Raw genomic sequence first — 18,100 nt, 5'->3', positions numbered from 1 at the left:
TGATGAGAAAAAGCACCTTATTTGCTTTTTCATTCATCATATCTATGATGATATCACACCATGTGCTTGGTGTGACAAGCAGATGAAGTACAGGAGAATTTCACTTAAACTCCACTATCCACTAATCACCTGCATTCTTTGGCCTGAGGTGAACTATTTATTTTTATTATTTAGAAGTATATTTCAGGCACAAATTTTATACAAGATTTTGTTGGTGCTTAGATTGTATGCTCAACTATACAGGCACAGCTAATAGTGCAAGCCCACTGAGGATTTTAGCATCATCATACAAAAATAACCTTATTTCTGTGTCATGTACTCCTTGAAGCTTAACTGATTGAAGTGATGAAATTCATTTGTTCTTACCTAGACTGTCCATATTTTTATTTTGAGGATTAGGGGTTTTGAATAACATTTAAAAGATTTGCTACATTACACAATGGCTTTGCCATAAAAACTCAGTATGGAAAAGAGGAACAGCTGCAGAAGCATTTTAGTGAGCCTAGCATTGCCTCAATCAGTCTTTTTTCACTTTGTCAAAAACACTGATATTGTGGCTGGACTGGTTTTCATTTAGGCTTCTCAGAGCTCATAGAAAGAGGCACTATCTCTTTTATTTTATTAATGGTAAAGACTTCAAAATATGTGTCTAATTATGAATCCAATTTTTCATCAAAACAATTTTGTCTGAGCATTTTTAATGAACCTAGCTTAGAACTGAGAACAGTCATATTTTCTGAGCTCCACAAGAAGACTCAGGTATCATTTCCATAGGATACTGACAAGACAAATCTGCACTTGTCAAGAGGAGCCAAACCTTTCTCCCAGCTCCTTCTTTCTTGCCTTTGTGCTTCATGTGCTGTATTTATGGTTGGGTAATGTTTGTTTGTTTGGTTGGTTGGTTTTGCATTGATTTGCATTAAACAAATCTCTACTCCTATAAAAATAAAACCTTAGCTTACAGAAGAGTGAGATTCTTATACTTCATCAAAAAAAATTCTTCTGCCTTTAATCTCTTGAAGTTTTTCATTAGTGACAGGGAGAAACTGTAATCTCTGAGTGAATAAAATGCAGGAGGTCTTTTTGGTGACGGATACTCAGAGAAGCCAGACTGCAAGAAGAGCAGCAGCCTCAATTTTTTTTCCTATACCAGTGAAAGTTCTGAGAACCTGCTATGAAGAGATCAGCACCGTGCAGAAATCAACACAAAGGCAGAGCAATTTACCTAATATATTTGTCTTCTTTCTACTTTTTGTTGTTTGTTACCATACGTTCTTGTTTCCTTATACTTTCTGTTGGGCCCTCATGTGAAAACCACCAACATAAATGTGCTGTGAGTTTTATTCAATGTCAAATGAGTTGCTTAGAACCTGTTGTTAAGAGGTTGGATTGTATAAATGAAAGGCTAAGTCCTTTGTTTTCTCTCCCTCATACAAGAGGGTGCAGCCTTGCACACTTCATCCAGCTCATGATTTCAAGACTCCCTGCCTTGGACAATCAGTAGTGTAACTTACAGTAACTAACAGTTTTAACTATTTGTCAATTGAAGGAAGTATGGATAACTCCCTGTTTGTTCCGGCTCCAGTGAAAAATAGGATGGAGGTTATCTATGCTAAAGCGCCCCATGAATCTGAGGCATGAAATAAATGAAAATACCATTATCACCCATTTGGAAACATAGGAAGATTTAGACAGCATAATTGCTGAAGTTGGAATTTAGCCAGGATGCCTAGGCTGAACACACTTCCTGCTGCAAGTACTACCATGGATCATTTCCTGACTGCATGTGTCCAGGACCTGATTTTTTGCTTGTGTTATAGCAAGCTGTCATCTCCTTTCAGTCTTGTCCTAAATTAAGAATGACATATTACATCCAAATCATAGACCTGCACTATCAACAGCTCATAGAACAGTCTTCAACATAATCAGTGCAAGTAATTTACCAGATAAAAGAATGTTAATAGCAAGTACAGTATAATTTATGTGGACACAAATTGTACCTATCTTTCAGAAGAAGAAAGGCACTGCTGTGCACAAAGAGTGGATCAAGAGCAAGGTCAAGTGTAAGCACTTCTGTTTAACATGCACAGCCTGAAAACAGCAGGCGGAGCTTTCAAAGACAGATGAAAATTATACCCAATAAAGTTATTATAAATAATTGCTGTTTTTCTCTCCTAGTGTGTTTCATATGAGAGAGGCAGTTATAAATGGAAGACCTATTCATTAAAAGGCATTTGATGAGGACCTTCTCATTTCAACAAGTTAGAGTTTAAAGTTTACAACTTATAGTACTACAAAGGAAATGGTCATTTTAGTTATCTAAATGTCTTAGCTAGCATGTGTAGGTATGTATGCAAAATGCTTTTCCAGGGATTTTTTTTTTCTTGCTTTTGCATCTCATGTCCTGAATGTGAACAGAGGTGAAATTTTGCCTTTGGATTTAAGGAGTGTCTTCTCTTTCTGTAAGTGGCAGAGCCTACAGTATGCTATGAATAGGCTCAGCTGTGAGAAGTAAATATTTTCTTGATATGTACCAGTACTTGGGTTTTATTAGTTGCACAAAAGATCACATTATGTCTAATTTTTTTTTTCCTTTTCCTCCTTATGCCTCTATCTCATAAGCAGAAAGATTAAAGCAAAACATTCAGAACTACCACGCTTTCTCTTGATAGTATCTAAACATAAAGCTTCCACTCCCTCCACAGAGAACCTGCTCTTGGCATCATAGGGCATTCCCCAAATACATCCCCTCAATGTTGTTGTTTAACCCTGGCAAGCAGCTAAGTATCACACAGCCACACGTTCACTCTCCCCAGGTGGGATGGCAGAGAGAATTGGAAAAGTAGAAGTGTGAGAACTCATGGGTTGAGATAAAGACAGTTTACTAGGTAAAGCAAAAGCCACACGTGCAAGCAAACCAAAACAAGGAATTCAGTCACTACTTCCCATCGGCAGGCAAGTATTCAGCCACTTCCAGGAAAGCAGGGCTCATCACACATGATGGTTTCTTGGGAAGAACAATGTCATCACTCTGAATGTCCCCTCCTTCCTCCTTCTTTATTCCAACTTCCACTGCTGAGCATGACATCATATGGCATGGAATATCTGGGTCAGTTATTTCTCTTCCCTTAGTTGTTTATTTTAATCTTGTTTCATCTGTTGGCTTGCTGCATCTTGTAACTAGAAGTTTGATTATATAATTATTCTTACTAATGTCATGGACTCTGACTCTGTGCCTCTGTAGTCCAAGAAGGATCCCGGTGAGTTCAGTCTCAATGTATTTCAGACTCTATGCATTATTTCTAACCAATGCACATTTCTAACAACAGATGTGATCACTGCCAGTTTTTGTGGATAACCTATCTTGTCTGCTTTACAAAGTACATATTCGCATTCAGTCTTAAAGTTCTTCACAACAACATTATCTACTTTCACAAATGCTGTGTTTGGCTACCAATTCTTCCAGATTTGGTTAAATTAAAACCAGCTAAGGATACTGCAAACTGCAGGTAATTTGTGTTTGTAGACTGATCAGTCTTTATCCTGGTACTTTGGAGACCACAGCTGATGCTCTTCATCCAGTACTATTGAGGGCAACTCTGGTTTCAGTTTGTGTTGTTGAAGAAGCTGACTGTTTCTCGTTCTGAGAAAGAACAATTAACCCCCACCACCACCACTTTTTTTTTCTTCTTTTTTTTTTTTTTTTGTACATTTACAGGGAATTCCCCAAGGACTGGGAAAATCTTTGCAAATTATACAAACAGACAAAACCCACTGTAATTATCTTTTGAATAGTAATGGAAAACTACCTCTAAGAGAGGGACAATGAGCTGAGTAGGAACAGACTGAAGTTCAATGCAATATTGGGGAAGAAGCTAGAGGAAAGACACAGGAGGAGACAAGACATTGAAAATGATGAGCTGTGAAAATGATTTCTTCATCTCATGCTGAATTGATCTGAATGTAGCTGCCATTCCCAGTAACACAAAAAGGGTGTGGTAGCAGTCATGAGGCTAGGAAGGTAAAAAATTACGTGTCTTACATGGATAAGTATCTTAGACGTACTATACAAAGAAAATCTGCAAGATTCAAACTGCTTGTTAGAGTGAAATAAGTATACAAAGAAATTATGTCTAGGTTTTACTAGTAGCCAGACCTCTTGTTATCTACAATGATTGAGGGGAAAGGGGTTCCAGAAGTAGGTCTGAGGAAAACAAGAAACAAATTTGCTATGAGCCTGAGCTGGTGGCTGGGGCAGACACAAAGAGATGCCAGAGAAAGAGGAGGTTGAAATTAATTTCTGATTTTTGAAAGATATACTATACAAAACACTAAGTATTTTGTCACTTATCATCTAGGAACTTTTTTTCTTTATCCCCTTCTGTATAGCTCTCAGAACAAAGACCCCCCTAATCCCACTTAAAGCTTTTGGGTACAATTGTAACAGAAACTGCAAAAGCAAATCACATCCACTGAGTTTGATACCATCGATCACAACTCAAGTTTACACCTGGGCCTTGTTTGTCCTTCCATGACCTTTTCAGAATCTCTGAAACAACACAAGATTTGTAATTAATCTATGGGTGCATTTTCTTTCAGTTTCAAGGAGTAGTTAAAGCAGCTGTATTTATTTATTTGAAAGATCAACAGTGTGGAATTTGTTAAAATAAATCCACAGAGAACACTCAAAAAATTTGTGTCCTTTCACAGTGCTCGTGTGTTTTCTTGTTGATTTGCACCAGAGATCATGGAAATATTTTATTGCCTAGTCTCTGGTTTTACAAGATCAGAAGTTGCTAATCCAGCTAAAAAGTTTTGAGTCTAAAGTATTTTTGTCCGATTACAACAAAAATAAAACAATAAAAAATTGCATTAAATTTAGATATATTATAAGGATGAGAAAGATTATCTCAGAATCTAATTAGAAATTAAAAGGTATTGGATTTTTGATATATATTGAAGAAATATTTAATTTACATTGTTTTTTATTTTTTTTCCTTTTGTTTATCAACAATAACAATTAATAGTTTAAATGAAGACATGACTGATACTTGTATCAGAAGTCACCAAAGTGTACATTTGTTTCCAAAACAATTTGATTTAAGTACTCTAGGATTTGCTTTATTTTTTTAATATTTTATTAGTATTATTATTACTGTTGTTGTTGTTTTGCCTCATATGTTGCCCAGTGAATTGGAGAAAACACCTTTTCCGCCAGACTTATTACTAACTGGAAGATACATCTCTGGCACAACCCAAAATACAGCATATATGCAATTTTGCTGCTTTAACTGTAAGAGATTTTCCTGGTATTCTATTCTTATAGAAATATTGTGTAGAACACAGGTGAGGTGGCACACAGCTGGTGTGAAGCCTGTGCTGTGGGACCCACAGTTTGGTAAGGACGGGCTAAAAAGGAGGAAGAGATTTAGCAGTCCGTAAATCCTGCAGAGCTGCAGAGAGCTGACATTTACCAAAGAGAAGACCTTGAAGAAAGGTCTGAAAGAAATGTAACAGCTGGGAGCACAAATTAATTGACAAACACTGAATGCTGTGAATATTAAAAATACAATGTAGAGAAATAGAATTTTCTGTTTTGTGGTGATGTAGACAACACAGTAAGTAGTGTTTTGTTTCCATTACCTATTACCTATTGTGTCTGAGTTTGGTTTGATAGTACAGTAATATTTTCTATGATTATTTTTACTTGCTGGTGCTTCTAAACCTATTGATTTTGTTGTGTAGCGGCATTGCCTGTGGCCTCATTGTCTGCAGTAATCTTTTAAAACAAGGATTCTCTCAGAGAAAAAAATATTGCTATTTTTTTTCTTTCCTATAGCAAGAATACAATTTTGCTACATCCTAATAATATGGATTTAAGATATGGAAGCACTATTAGAATTATTAAAACTGATAACTGTAGCTGTTTTAGCTCCCTCTTTTTTGTATTTATTCTCCTTCACTCTGACTGTGTAAGAAATGATTCGGTTTAAACTTTCTTGCTGCCTTTGGCTCATCCTATAAAGACAACAGGATTCTTTCCTGCACTCTGTGTTGCTGTGCTAAGGTTTTGACAGGGATTTTTTATGCCTCTAGATGTCTTGGACTAATCTGCAATTTCCTGAAAATCTGGAGGCAGATTCTGAGCTGGTTCATCACTGATGAAAAGTTCCACAATGAGGTTCTTTGCAGGATGGGGTGAGAAAATACTTAGTATAAAAATAATGTTTTTTTGTTTGTTTGTTTTCATAACTCTATATGAACCTTCCTGAAACTCATTACTTTTGTTTTATATTCAACTGATTTTAGTAGCACGATTAAATTTTAGATTTATGATTTTAGATTTATTTTTTTAGATTTATGTTAGTGTAACTGATTTTAACATTTGGCTCTGAGAATGACAGTGTAGAATGAATTATCTTCAAACTGTCTTTAGTCTTCCCCTCTACCCTAACCCAGACATGCAGAGGATTAGGAGGGAGGGAGCACTTAACCTTGAACATTTACAACAGAAGTAGAATGGCAGTGAAAGTATAAATTATTATAAAATGCCCTCTGGGGACATCAGGCAGAACTAGTTACAGATAGATTCTGCACCTGTAGCAGATCCATGTAACAAATGAAAAACAATTTCCATACCTGCTCATTTCTAGTTAAATCAAGAGTTCACAAGATCCATAAATCATAGGTTCTGGATTGCTGCCACTTGTTATACATGCAAAAAGATGCAAAAAAAGAAATACGGAAAGAATGATATAGAAAGTTTATTTCAGAATGGTGTTATGATGATATTTAAGTGATAAATGTTAGTTAGCCAGTATTTAATAACAAATACAAAAGAATTTCTCTCCTGAAATGATTTTTTTTTTTTCATTTTGCAAAATAATACCTGCCTGAGATGCCTGACTGGAAAAATCCAGATCAAAAGCAAGTTTATTCTGTGACCTTTTAGGATTTCTAAATAGAAATGGATACACTATTTTCAAAACGCAGGCAGGCTTGTTATGGACATCTTGTGAAGTCCTTCGATATCATATGCTAAAGTCTCAATTTTACATTAAAAAAAAAAACTGATATAAATTTTAAGAATTTTCTCTAAAAATAACAAAACAACCACCATAAAACATGATTACATGAAAATCTAGAGGCAGAACTGCATGATGATAAATGCCACACAACCAAAGTATCTGATTTGAGAAGCTTTTAGCGTTGTATGAAAATATTGATGCAGAAAAGCAGTGATCAAGCTTGATCAAGAAGCTGAGATAGAGATACGTTTCCACTAACTATCACAACTGCATGTTTTAAACAGATATTTGAAAGAAACAAAATTGCATGCATTTAAAAAGATAAATGTTCAATTTTTTCATTCTCTTGGCCTTTGATTTACTAAAAAAAAAAAAGTCATTTTCTTCTCTAATTACTTATTAGCAATTTATCACACGGGTGGTATCATCACAATTTGTTTATCACTACAGCAGCTAACCAAAAGAAGTTATAGAAATGCTTTGCTGTCCTGGAGGTGTTAAATATACCACTGAACGTGGCCTTGAGCAACCTGAGATCAAACTCGACTTCTTTGAGCAGGGGCTTGATCTGGATGATACCTGGACATCCCTTCCAACCTAAATTACAATTCTGTGATTTTATCAGTGTACTACCATCAACTTTATAATGATTATTGCAGTTCCAGAGCTAGATAAATTTCTGCCCCCTTGTTGGTGTTTCTGAGTGTTTTCTTCAAATACCCACCAAAGTCTTGACACACACCCAGCAGAGGGATTTTGCTTTTATTCATTCCTATGAGCCCTGTGCCTCCACATCCTGTGCAACTGTTGTTCCTGCTCTCCAGCTACAATTTTGAGTGGTCTAGTACTGTTGGTGACTCCAGTAACCAGATAATGTGCTTAAAGTCAAAATATTGCTTAGAAATATTTGCACTTGGCAAGTGATCTTAAGCATTGCCAGTGCTTCATGATCTTTGCTCTATAAGATCGGAGCATCCTTCAGTGTATTATCCGCTGTACGATATCCACTGTGTATTAAGGTGCCTCAATATTGACCATTCCCTTTTGTTCTAAGGTAGAAGGACACTCAGAAACCACCTCTGCCTTTGTTAAATAACCCAAGGCCAATAGGAAATCTCTTGGGACAAGGATGTGCTGGGCTCTGTGGCTCTCAATGGTAGCTTCCACATCAGGGCCGTGCCACAGGACTGGTAGTGGGGCTGCGCTGGTAATGGTCTGCAGAATAACCTGAATTCACGTGAGAGGAAGCACAGTACCAGACTTTTGAGGGCCATGTTGCTGACATGCTGGCCCCATCCCACAAGATAGCATGACTTACATATAAATGTTAATGTCCTTTGTAAACTACAGCTGAGACACCTCCTACTCTGTTCAGTTCTTTGAGGTATGTAGCTTGTAGTTTAGTTCTTCACCCAAAATTTTGATATGCAGATTTTATTTTCAGGTCACATGTACTGCAAAAACGGTAACATTTCAGTCTGAAATGTCTGGCTAGTCAGAGCAACTTTGGCACTGGGGAGTGCAACCTTCATCCATTTGTTGTCCTTGGATGCCAGTGCTGCTGCTACCACACTGCACACTTCAGGCCTCAAATCAGGAGAGTAAAGGTTTCAGCAGCACCATTAACATCTTTTTGCCATTTGGTATCTTCAAAGCAATAAAAGGAAAAACCCTGCATCCTAGAAAACTTACTGCCACCTTTAAGTAATTTGCATAATCAAGAGATTCATTGCCAAAGATCTTGGTCTAGTGAATAATGTCTATAGGCCCTGGTATTCTGTAAAATAGCTGAAGATTTTTGTCATTGGAGAGATGTTCTTTCCTTTCCTTTCCCTTTTATTTTTTGTTAATACTGAATATACATTAAGAAATATATTTATTGCCCTTCTTTATACTTTTGCTGGAAGTCTCTATTTGTGATGGTGTTAGGCGTTTTGCTCTTCTGGCATCCGATTTCATATCAAACGATGACATCCTCCAGTAGGTCTGTGCACTCCTAATCTTCCAAACGTTTATTTTTTTCCTTCGGTGACTTGTGCATTGACCTTTCCCTTACGAGACCCCATAGGCTGGCTCGTTATCCTTGACTTTACACAACGCCCGTTTCCCTGTCGCAACACCTCCGGCTCGCAAGACCCGTCCCTGTTTAGTGACAGAAAGCTATCACCATCCATCCACAGCGCCTTTATTTGCTTCGGGGGGCGGCCCGAGGCCCCCCGCGTCCCACCCGCCCCCCGCCCCCTTGTTTATGCCGAGGGCCCCTCCCCGGCGCTGCCTTCCTGCCGCCGTGCGCCGGCCGTGACGTCAGGGCCGGGCCGCACCCGGCGCGGCGGCGGGGCGCCCCAAGATGGCGGACCAGATCCCGCTGCAGCCGGTACCGCGCCGCGACCCGCGCCGGCCGGCCTATTACAGCAGCGCCTCGGCCGCGCGGAGGCACAGCAGGTACGGGCACGGCGCGGCTGGGCAGGGCAGGGCGGCGGCGCGGCGGCACAGCCTCGCGGCGGCCCCGGGGCGCAGGTGGCGGCCCCCGAGGGGCGGCGGCGGCGGTCCCCGCCTGTCCCCCGCCGCCCTCCTCGGCCCCGGGGCTCTGCCTCGTCCCGGCGGTGGGTCGCGGAGCCGGGCCGGGCTGTTCGGCGGGCGCTGCTCCCGGCCGGGCGGCTGCGGCCTCCGCCTGCCCGGCCCCGGGGAGCGACACGCACAGCGCCCGCGGCTCCGCGGCCCCTTGTGCCCGGGCAGCCGGCCGCCCCGAGTGCGCTGCGCAGGGCGCCGCCGGTAAACGCGCTGCGGGGCGGCTGCCGTGCCTCGGCGTGTGGCGCTCGGGCTTGCCCGAGTGTCAGAACTGACCCGGGGTTTCTTAAAACGCGCTCTTTTTTCGCGGGGGAGAGGGGTCAAGAAATTTGAACAAGCCAGTTCAGAGGTTTGCTACCAAATTAAGCCTTCAGCCAAGGAGTGAATGGGGTTTTCTTGTTTGTTTTTTGCTTTGCTATTTTCCATGACTTCAACGAATACCATCGTTGTCTGGAAGGAAGCACTTTACCCCATACTTCTTCATATGTCCATTGGGCAGCACTCCTACAATGTCAGTTATGATTATAGTTGTGTGAGTTGACTTTTTTGTTTTAAGATACTGCTCATGGGCACAAGAACTGGAGGGAGCACTTGTAATGTATGAAAGTAAATGAACTTCCTAAGCACAGAATAGTTGATGATGCTGTTCTAATTCAAATAGTCCATTGTGAATAAAAAAGTATTTCTTTCTCTAAGTGGAATACCTAGCAGAAAAGGTAGTTTAAAACTACGCAAAGCAGTTTAGGCTTAAATTAATAGATGAGCTTGCAAATATTCATAGAAGATAACTCTTATAGGACAGCCTACAGTAGTAGTGTTCCCCATTTCACTAGTATTTGAACGTCTGACAATATGTAATAGGCTTATCCTCTGTTTTAAGGGAGGGCAGCGTTATCATACCTATTTCTCAGAGAATTGAAGCAGGGAAGCTCTTCATGTGATCTATAAGCCTTTCAGTAGGTGTTCCCTTGGAAGAAAAAGGGAAGGATTATATAGGCAAACACTTAGTCTGTCAAAGGTATCAGGTGATTCTGTTGTAGGTTACCCAGGAGCCAATTTTGGTAACTTGAAAAGTGCTATAGATATGATGGGCCAAGTTCATAAGTCAGATGAGTACATAGATTTATGGAAGGTATGTTTTCAGGCAATAATTGCAGTTATTTATACAAACTGTTTAAATCTGGACGTATAAACAGATTTGGGAAGCTGTAAGATCCATCAAGGAACTACTGATTCATTATAGATCTGCTTCTTAACTTCTGTCTTATTTGATCAACACTTCCCTTCAAAGTTTATGGATTTAATTCCTTGTAGTTTGTTACACCCTTCAGAGTTACGGTCTTTCATAATCTGTATGCTTCTCAAGTGCAGGTAATATGTATTTATTTTACCAGTCCTCCACACAAATGATTTTTTATGTTTTTAATTAGTTCTGTTCAACTAGTTGTAGGCTTATAAAACATTTAAAAGTTAACAGGTGTGTTTATTACTTCTGATTATTTATTTTGATCACTTGATTAAAATTTGTGCCCTGAGAAAGTCCATGAACTCTTACTCGCTTTAGTTACTTAATTTTATATATATTTTAGGGTTAGTTGGTTAGGTTGAACATTCACCTTCAATAATACCATGCCCTGAATTTGAGAGAACCTGTTGTGTGCTTTGGAAGGTGTCCTTGTGGACCTGTTTTTTTAAAAAAAATAATAATAAAAAAATGCTTGTCTAGATTCTACTGCAGGTGACTTATGTAAAGACAAAGAGGAAATAGAGCAAGGCACGTTAGTTCAGGTACAACTCATAAATCATGACTTAAAACTATAGTTGGACTACATCTCCTAAGCCTTTATGCATGCATGGTTTATCCTCCTTTTCTAACTTTTATCTTCACCATACGCTTTTAAGAAGCCTTGCGTTCCTGTGGAAACTACAGCAAAGGTCCTGAAGTTGCAGATAGTCCTAATAGGGTTGAAGTGAAGTCACTGAGGTCTCGGATATGTAGGAAGTTATCACAGGCATATATACATAATAATTTAGCCTAAAAGGGCGTAATTCATACTTCGGAAGATGACTAGAGACAAACACTGGTAAAAACAACAGATTTTTTTCAAATCTCAGAATTAATCCGACACTGTGGTTTATGGGCTCTCAGGAACCTGTGACTTGCCATGATTTGTTTGTTTCTTCAGCAGAGAACTTACATTTTGAAAATTGCCTCTTTTGAAAGCTTATACACAGATTCTTAACTGCAGTGTGTTAGTGGTTTTTAACTTGAACTTGTTGCCCTGCTATTGGCAACTTCAGATAATGCAACAAAACAGTTGCTAACCTTTCGTGGCCTCAAAGCTAGTTTTTAGGACAATTTCTTTTGCTTGAGCTAACCAGCCTGTGGAAGTCTGCCTCTGTTGCTGTAGTTAGTTCAGCAGTAAGGACAAAGGTTTTCTCATTGTGTTTGGACTTAACTGCACTTTTGTACTAGAGGGTACTTTGGCTGACCATTAGCACATACTGAAAAGCTGAAATGTTTTCCCCATGCACCTAAAGAAACTTGGTGATGCTATATACCTGAGACTGTATGATTCTGTATAAGATTGGATGGAGAACTGATTATGGTCTATGGTTAGAAACCAGGGAAATCCATTTTGAAGTAAAAATTTGTATTCCAGTTATTAACAATTACACTATTAGGCAATTATTCAACTTTAATAGTTATAGAAAGCTTGGAGAAAGTGATTGATGTGCCACTTCGTAGTGGGTTTACGTGGCATGGTTTTGGTACTGGGGGCCTGCAGGGTGGCCTCTGTGAGAAGAATCCAGGAGCTGCCCCATGTCAGATAAGGGCCAGCTCTAGTCAGCTTCAAAGGGAGCTGCTGCTGGCCAGGGCTGAGCTAATAAGTGATGTTTTTTGTGCCTCTGTGAGAGCAGATTTAAGAAAGGAGAGGAAAAAAAAAACAAAACTGCTGGGGAACAGCAGCTGGCAGAGAGAGAGAGGAGTGAGAAACAGCCTTGCTGGTGCCAAGGTCAGTGCAGCAGGAGGGCAGGAGGTGCTCCAGGCAGGCAGCAGCAGTTCCCCTGCGGCCTGTGGAGAGGCCCCTGGTGGAGCAGGCTGTCCCCCTGCAGCCCATGGGTCCCACACGGAGCAGATCTCCACGCTGCAGCCCGTGGAGGAGCCCCCGGTGGAGCAGGTGGATGTGGCCTGGAGGAGGCTGCGGCCCATGGAGAGCCCCCGCAGGAGCAGGCCCCGGGCCGGAGCTGCAGCCCGTGGAGAGGAGCCCACGCAGGAGCAGGGGGTCTGGGGGGAGCTGCCGCCCGTGGGGGACCCGTGCTGGAGCAGTTTGCTTCTTGGGGGATGGACCCCGTGGTACGGAGCCATGTGGGAGCAGGTCTTGAAGAGCTGCTGCCTGTGGGCAGCCCCCGCAGGCTCAGTTCGGGCAGGACGGCATCCCGTGGGAGGGACCCCACGGGGAGCAGGGGCAGGGAGTGACCGTGAGGGAGCGGCGGAGACAAAGTGTCAGGGATGGACCACAGCCCCTATTGAGCAACCCTTGTGCCCCTTTTCGTCATGTTTTCTCCCCCATTTTCTTTGATCAGGGGGAGTGAGAGAGCAGCTGTGGTGGAGCTCAGATGCCCAGCCGAGTAAAACCACCACACACTTGTTTCGACACTTTGTCCTTCAACACAAAGTATCTATTATCTACTGGAAAAATAGTTGCTGCTTATGTTTATGCCACGAAGGGAAAAGAGGACCAGAGAACTTCCACAACCACTGTAAATGTGCAGTGAGACTAACACCCTTGTTCTCATGTTAGTTTGGTATCATCATCAGAATAGTTATTGGCTAATCACAGAAAGGAATTTAACCGTGCAATGTCCGTTTGTTCATATGTGAGGTAAATGTAAGCAAACCAAGAAGCTTGGTGGAATTTTGAAGCTGATAAGGGACTGAGTTAAGCAGTGGTCAACCCTCATTTATCTGTAAGCAAATTACTTGGTTTGTTCAGGTGTCCTGCACTTGTTACTGTCAGTGTACACCTCTATTTGGTCTAGTAGTGTTAAGGTGTTGGGACACCTGAGCTGATAGCAGAAAATCAGGTCTTACCAGCTGTGTCCAATATTACGTAAATTCATTTGTGCTCCAGGTATTCACAGAGGTGTGCCTGTGTCATGAAAAATATTCATTCAGTGGAAGGAATCTTCTCACATGATTATGTGTAGTATGGGTCACAGCAGTGTGCTTACGAATGACTTAATACTTATGAATGAAGGTGTATCGGGTGGCTGTGGTAAAGCAAGCTGTGGAACACCTCTGCTGTTGGCTTGTCAGTTTCCTTGCTGATAGGGTAACTCAGTTTTTAAGAAACTGCTATGTGTAATTGTCAGTCTTGTGTGCCATTAGCACATAAGACAATCATGTGAGAATTAAAATAGATTAAAATAATAGGCTAAAGTTTCCTTTGCCCAGGTAAACGTGGGATACTTGTTGCTTAATAACTGGTGGTTTGTTGCGTATTTCATGTTGAGTTCACTGAATCCACATACTTCCCTGATACATACAAATGTCAAATTTTAATAGTACATAGAAACAAAGATAATATATTACAGGATTGCTGTTCTTATATTTTTTCATTTATATGGAAGTTGCTCCCAGTGATCATGCAGTCCTGCTGTTTAAGATTTCCCAAGGTGTTCGGCTAGGTTTCACAGGGAATTAACTAAAGATAGAGACAAGCAAATGTCAACAGATAGTACTTGATGAATGTACAGTGATTTTGGGACTTATTTAATTTTTGCTGTTGTCTGAAGTGAGCTTTATTGAACTACTCTGATAGTTGCTGTCTCCTCCCAGTTGTTTCTCTTCATTAGAATCACATGCTCTAGTTCTGAACTCCAATGTGGTTTTTGTAGTTCAGGTATTATTTTGTATTGCAGTGACAAAATATTTGCTGGTCTCTTTAGTTCAGGTGTAATGATTGAGATTAAAAACTTGCACAAACAATCCAAAATGTTATTTGTTGATGACATATATATAGATCAGAGGTAATAGGATGTAGGTTCTCTTGTAGAACGGTGTTTACAGAGAGCTTGTGACTTATTTGGCTTTAACTGGGTCTGGAAAGCCTTGCAAAACATCCATGATCATTAAAAACACCAAACATTGATGTATATCTGAGTTCATCTGTTGAATGACTGTATGCAAGTGATACTTGGTGGTACTTTCAATTTTTTTTTAAATTGTTGGTTGCTATGATACTCTTTTTCTGCATACTTGTGAATGTTTGGAACAAAAGTTCATAGAGTCTTTGGACAGGTACAGATTTTTCAGAGGTTGCATTTCAGTCTGCTCTTCTACCCCACCTATTAGTTGAACATGTCTACTTATTTCATCCTGATTTTGAAAATGACTGAAACTAAAAGTTTCCTTTATAATCTTTACATTAAAATACAAATTAGTATAGCTTCTGTGAGAAAGCCAAGACCAAAGTAAATTTACTTCTGAGTATTTGTGTTGAAACTACTGTTACAAAGTATCAGTAACTTCTTTAAACGTTTGTTGCTTCACCAGAAGCAATAATTGTTTAGTCTGGGAATATAAATGCTGTTTTACTACTTTTTTTTGTGTAGAGATAGCCTTGTTAACCATTTACTCAAGACATGGTCACAGAAGCTCCTTAAAGTTGAGCAACTGTGGGAATATGGTGGAGTAAGGTACTGGTTGTTAGTCGTCTGCATGTGCACTGACATACTTGAACTTAGTCATGGAGAAAGCTCCTATCATCATCTTATAGCACTTTGTTTAAACAGGAGCCACTGTCTTGTGTGTTGCTCTTTTTTCCCCTAAGTGACAGGCAGATGGAACTGGTGACTAAGTAAATATCAGATTAGTCTAAGCAGATTTTCAGTAGGTCAGTATTTTTGCTTGAGATAGCAACTCAAAGCAAGGCGTATTGGTATTTTCTGTGATACCACAAATTACAAATGTAGATTCACCTGATAAATACTAAAAGTATCATAAACTGTGTGAAAAGCCGGAATGGATATTCCTTGTATGTTGAGGAATAAAACATAAAGCTATATGTTATGCTGATACATTCATGTAAATGTGCATTGCATTCAAATATACTTTTTTTTTTAAACATAAGGGAGAAAAGATTAAAAATGGTGCAAATAAATCTCTGCAGAATTGTAGTTAGGAGAATCATTGAATGGTTTGGAAAGGACCCTTAAAGATCATCTAGTACCGTTATACCATTCTTATAAAATAGATCTGTCCTGTATGTTTGTTCTGCAGGAAAACTATTGTCCCAGTGATTTTTACTGATTTCACCTGAAATTCAAAGTGTTTGCCTGTTTTGCAAAGCGAAATTTCATATCAAAGAAAAAATCAGCAGTTCTTTTGCAGGGCGTCTTGTCCTTTGTCGTTAGCCTTTCTTTAGTTATGTTTTTGGTCAGAGATTTACTGCTGGTGTTAGGAACCGTGTCACTGAGTCGTTTTTAGTCTGCATCCCTGAGATGCTCTCTTTTAATTCTGGATCTTTCAACAGGGCTGTCTGGTTGGCACCTTCACATTTGGGATGTTATATTTGTACCATACTTGTTAGGTCTGCGTTTTCAAGGCTCTCTCAATTTACGTCAAACAGTAGTTTTTAGCAGTGAATTTTTTAAAACTTTCTTCTCGAATTGTCCTATGTTCATTGCTCACATATTTACATTCCTGGATTGAGTGTTACTCTGCTTTCTGAAGACTCGATACTTAGGCTAATGTTACCTTTTGGGTCTGGCACCTTTAAGATGTAGTATAGGTTTAGATTCTGATGTTTTTGTCTGGGAAAGAGGTCAAAGTAGTGTGAGGTATAACTTCTGAAGAATGGCCTTGCCATATGTTAATGCTTTCAGAGCTTTTACGTGGTGTATGTTGTCATACGTTATTTTAGTTTCTGTGTCTTTTACTTTTCAGAGCAGTCTGATTTTAATCATGCAGGTAACCAAATTACATGCATGTTGAGCTGCTCATGATATCAACTGTAAAATATTTTTACGTAGAAAGACACTTGTATTGGTGTCATACTCAGGAAGTGGTTTGCTATGCTTTGTCTGCAAAAGTACATTTTGACAACATAGCAACTTTAAGTGATTTTCAAAATAAATTGTAGTTCTTTGACTTGATATTACTTAGAATTATGTATTTGGAAAAGATCGGCCTTTTATGTTTATTCTAGTTGCTCTTTACACACCAAGATATTCTTTATAGACAAGTAGTTGTAATCTTGAGCATGATTATTAGAGTCATCTGAATCCTGATCTGAAACACTTATTTTTAGGCACAAAAATGTTTTGAGAACTTGCACCACTGAAGTTCAGATTGCTATTGCAGATGATGATAGTTTTTTCAATGAGCATGTATATCTGTGTGTTTTTCAGGTTGTTTGTGTTTAAGCTGTATTTTTACCCTATATTTGCATGCTTTCCTGGTTTTTATCAGTAGTATCCAAATACGGTCATTTGTGTTCTTTGGGCAGGCATTTGGATTCCTTAGAAAGGGGAGAAAAAGCAATTGATTGAGCTGCAGTATCAATAACAATACCCAGTAACAGTGATAAAATGGCCCTGTTGTTGTGACCAGTGATGTTCCCTGCTAATTAAAAATAAGTTCTAGTGAATGCAGATGTTTCCTCAGGTCTGCTGTGTATAAATGGAGATTTGCTCATTCTGTCATGGACTGAAAAAGATGTTCCATTAAGGTGTGTGTTGTGCTTTGTAAGGTGAGGAAAGGGGAGTAAGGAATGGTGGCTTTTTTCATGACAGCGTTCCTATGCAGATCTTCTGAATTTTTCTTCCATATATAGCTCTAGCAAGGAGGTGTGTGCTAGGGAAGAGAAAATTATTACAGGGTTGATCAAAAATGGAGCCTAATGTTTTTCCAGAATCGCTATCTGCATTGCTTGGGAAAGGCTGGGGGCACCTTGATTTAGCTTGTCTGTTGCAGTAAATGTTGTTCATTTCAGTGACGAACTCAGTTGTAAACTTACATACAGTAAAAGTACTTTTTTCTATTTTGTTGTTTGGTTGACAAATGTGCACTGTGACAGGAGTGTTGTAATAGGTTTTCAAAGATTTGGCTATGCAAGGACATAAAAGCAAAGTTATCTGTTGAAACTCAATAGAGAAACTTAGTTCTACAAATCTTTAGCTTCCATAAAAGCTGTCCAAAAGTGTAATCTGATTTAAAATCGAACTGCTTCGGTTAGTGTTTTCTTCCATATGGAGATCTCTAACAGGCGAGTCGGTCCCTGATGGTGTTTATGAATTTGTAACAGAATTGTGTTCTTTTTGTGTGTATAGTTGGGCCAGGACTTGGATTCAGAGACTTCGGAATTGATACTGATTAGGTGTGCACTTGCATTACAGGCACGACTACAGCTAAATAAAAGCACAGCGACTGTGTTTTTGAAGGAAAAGGTTAAAGGAAATTCTTCAAATTCTACGCATTTACCTGTAGAAAGCTTTTC

General features: G+C 39.6%; 1 protein-coding gene across 2 annotated transcripts in view; it reads left to right on the top strand.

Annotated features, from left to right (window-relative positions):
- Positions 1-9,312: 9,312 nt before the first annotated feature.
- The window catches only part of ATP9B (ATPase phospholipid transporting 9B (putative)), a 179,207-nt gene continuing 170,419 nt past the window's right edge, over positions 9,313-18,100 (top strand). For both annotated transcript variants that reach the window (XM_066992048.1, XM_066992047.1), the window contains exon 1: positions 9,313-9,470. In XM_066992048.1, coding sequence (XP_066848149.1) covers positions 9,376-9,470 — 95 coding nt within the window. In that variant the 5' untranslated portion in view covers positions 9,313-9,375. The remainder of the gene's footprint in view (positions 9,471-18,100) is intronic.

The sequence above is a fragment of the Anser cygnoides genome, chromosome 2, assembly GCF_040182565.1.
Source record: "Anser cygnoides isolate HZ-2024a breed goose chromosome 2, Taihu_goose_T2T_genome, whole genome shotgun sequence".
Taxonomy (NCBI): domain Eukaryota; kingdom Metazoa; phylum Chordata; class Aves; order Anseriformes; family Anatidae; genus Anser; species Anser cygnoides.
The sequence above is the reverse complement of the archived record's forward strand: the minus strand, read 5'-3'. Positions and strand labels throughout refer to the sequence as shown.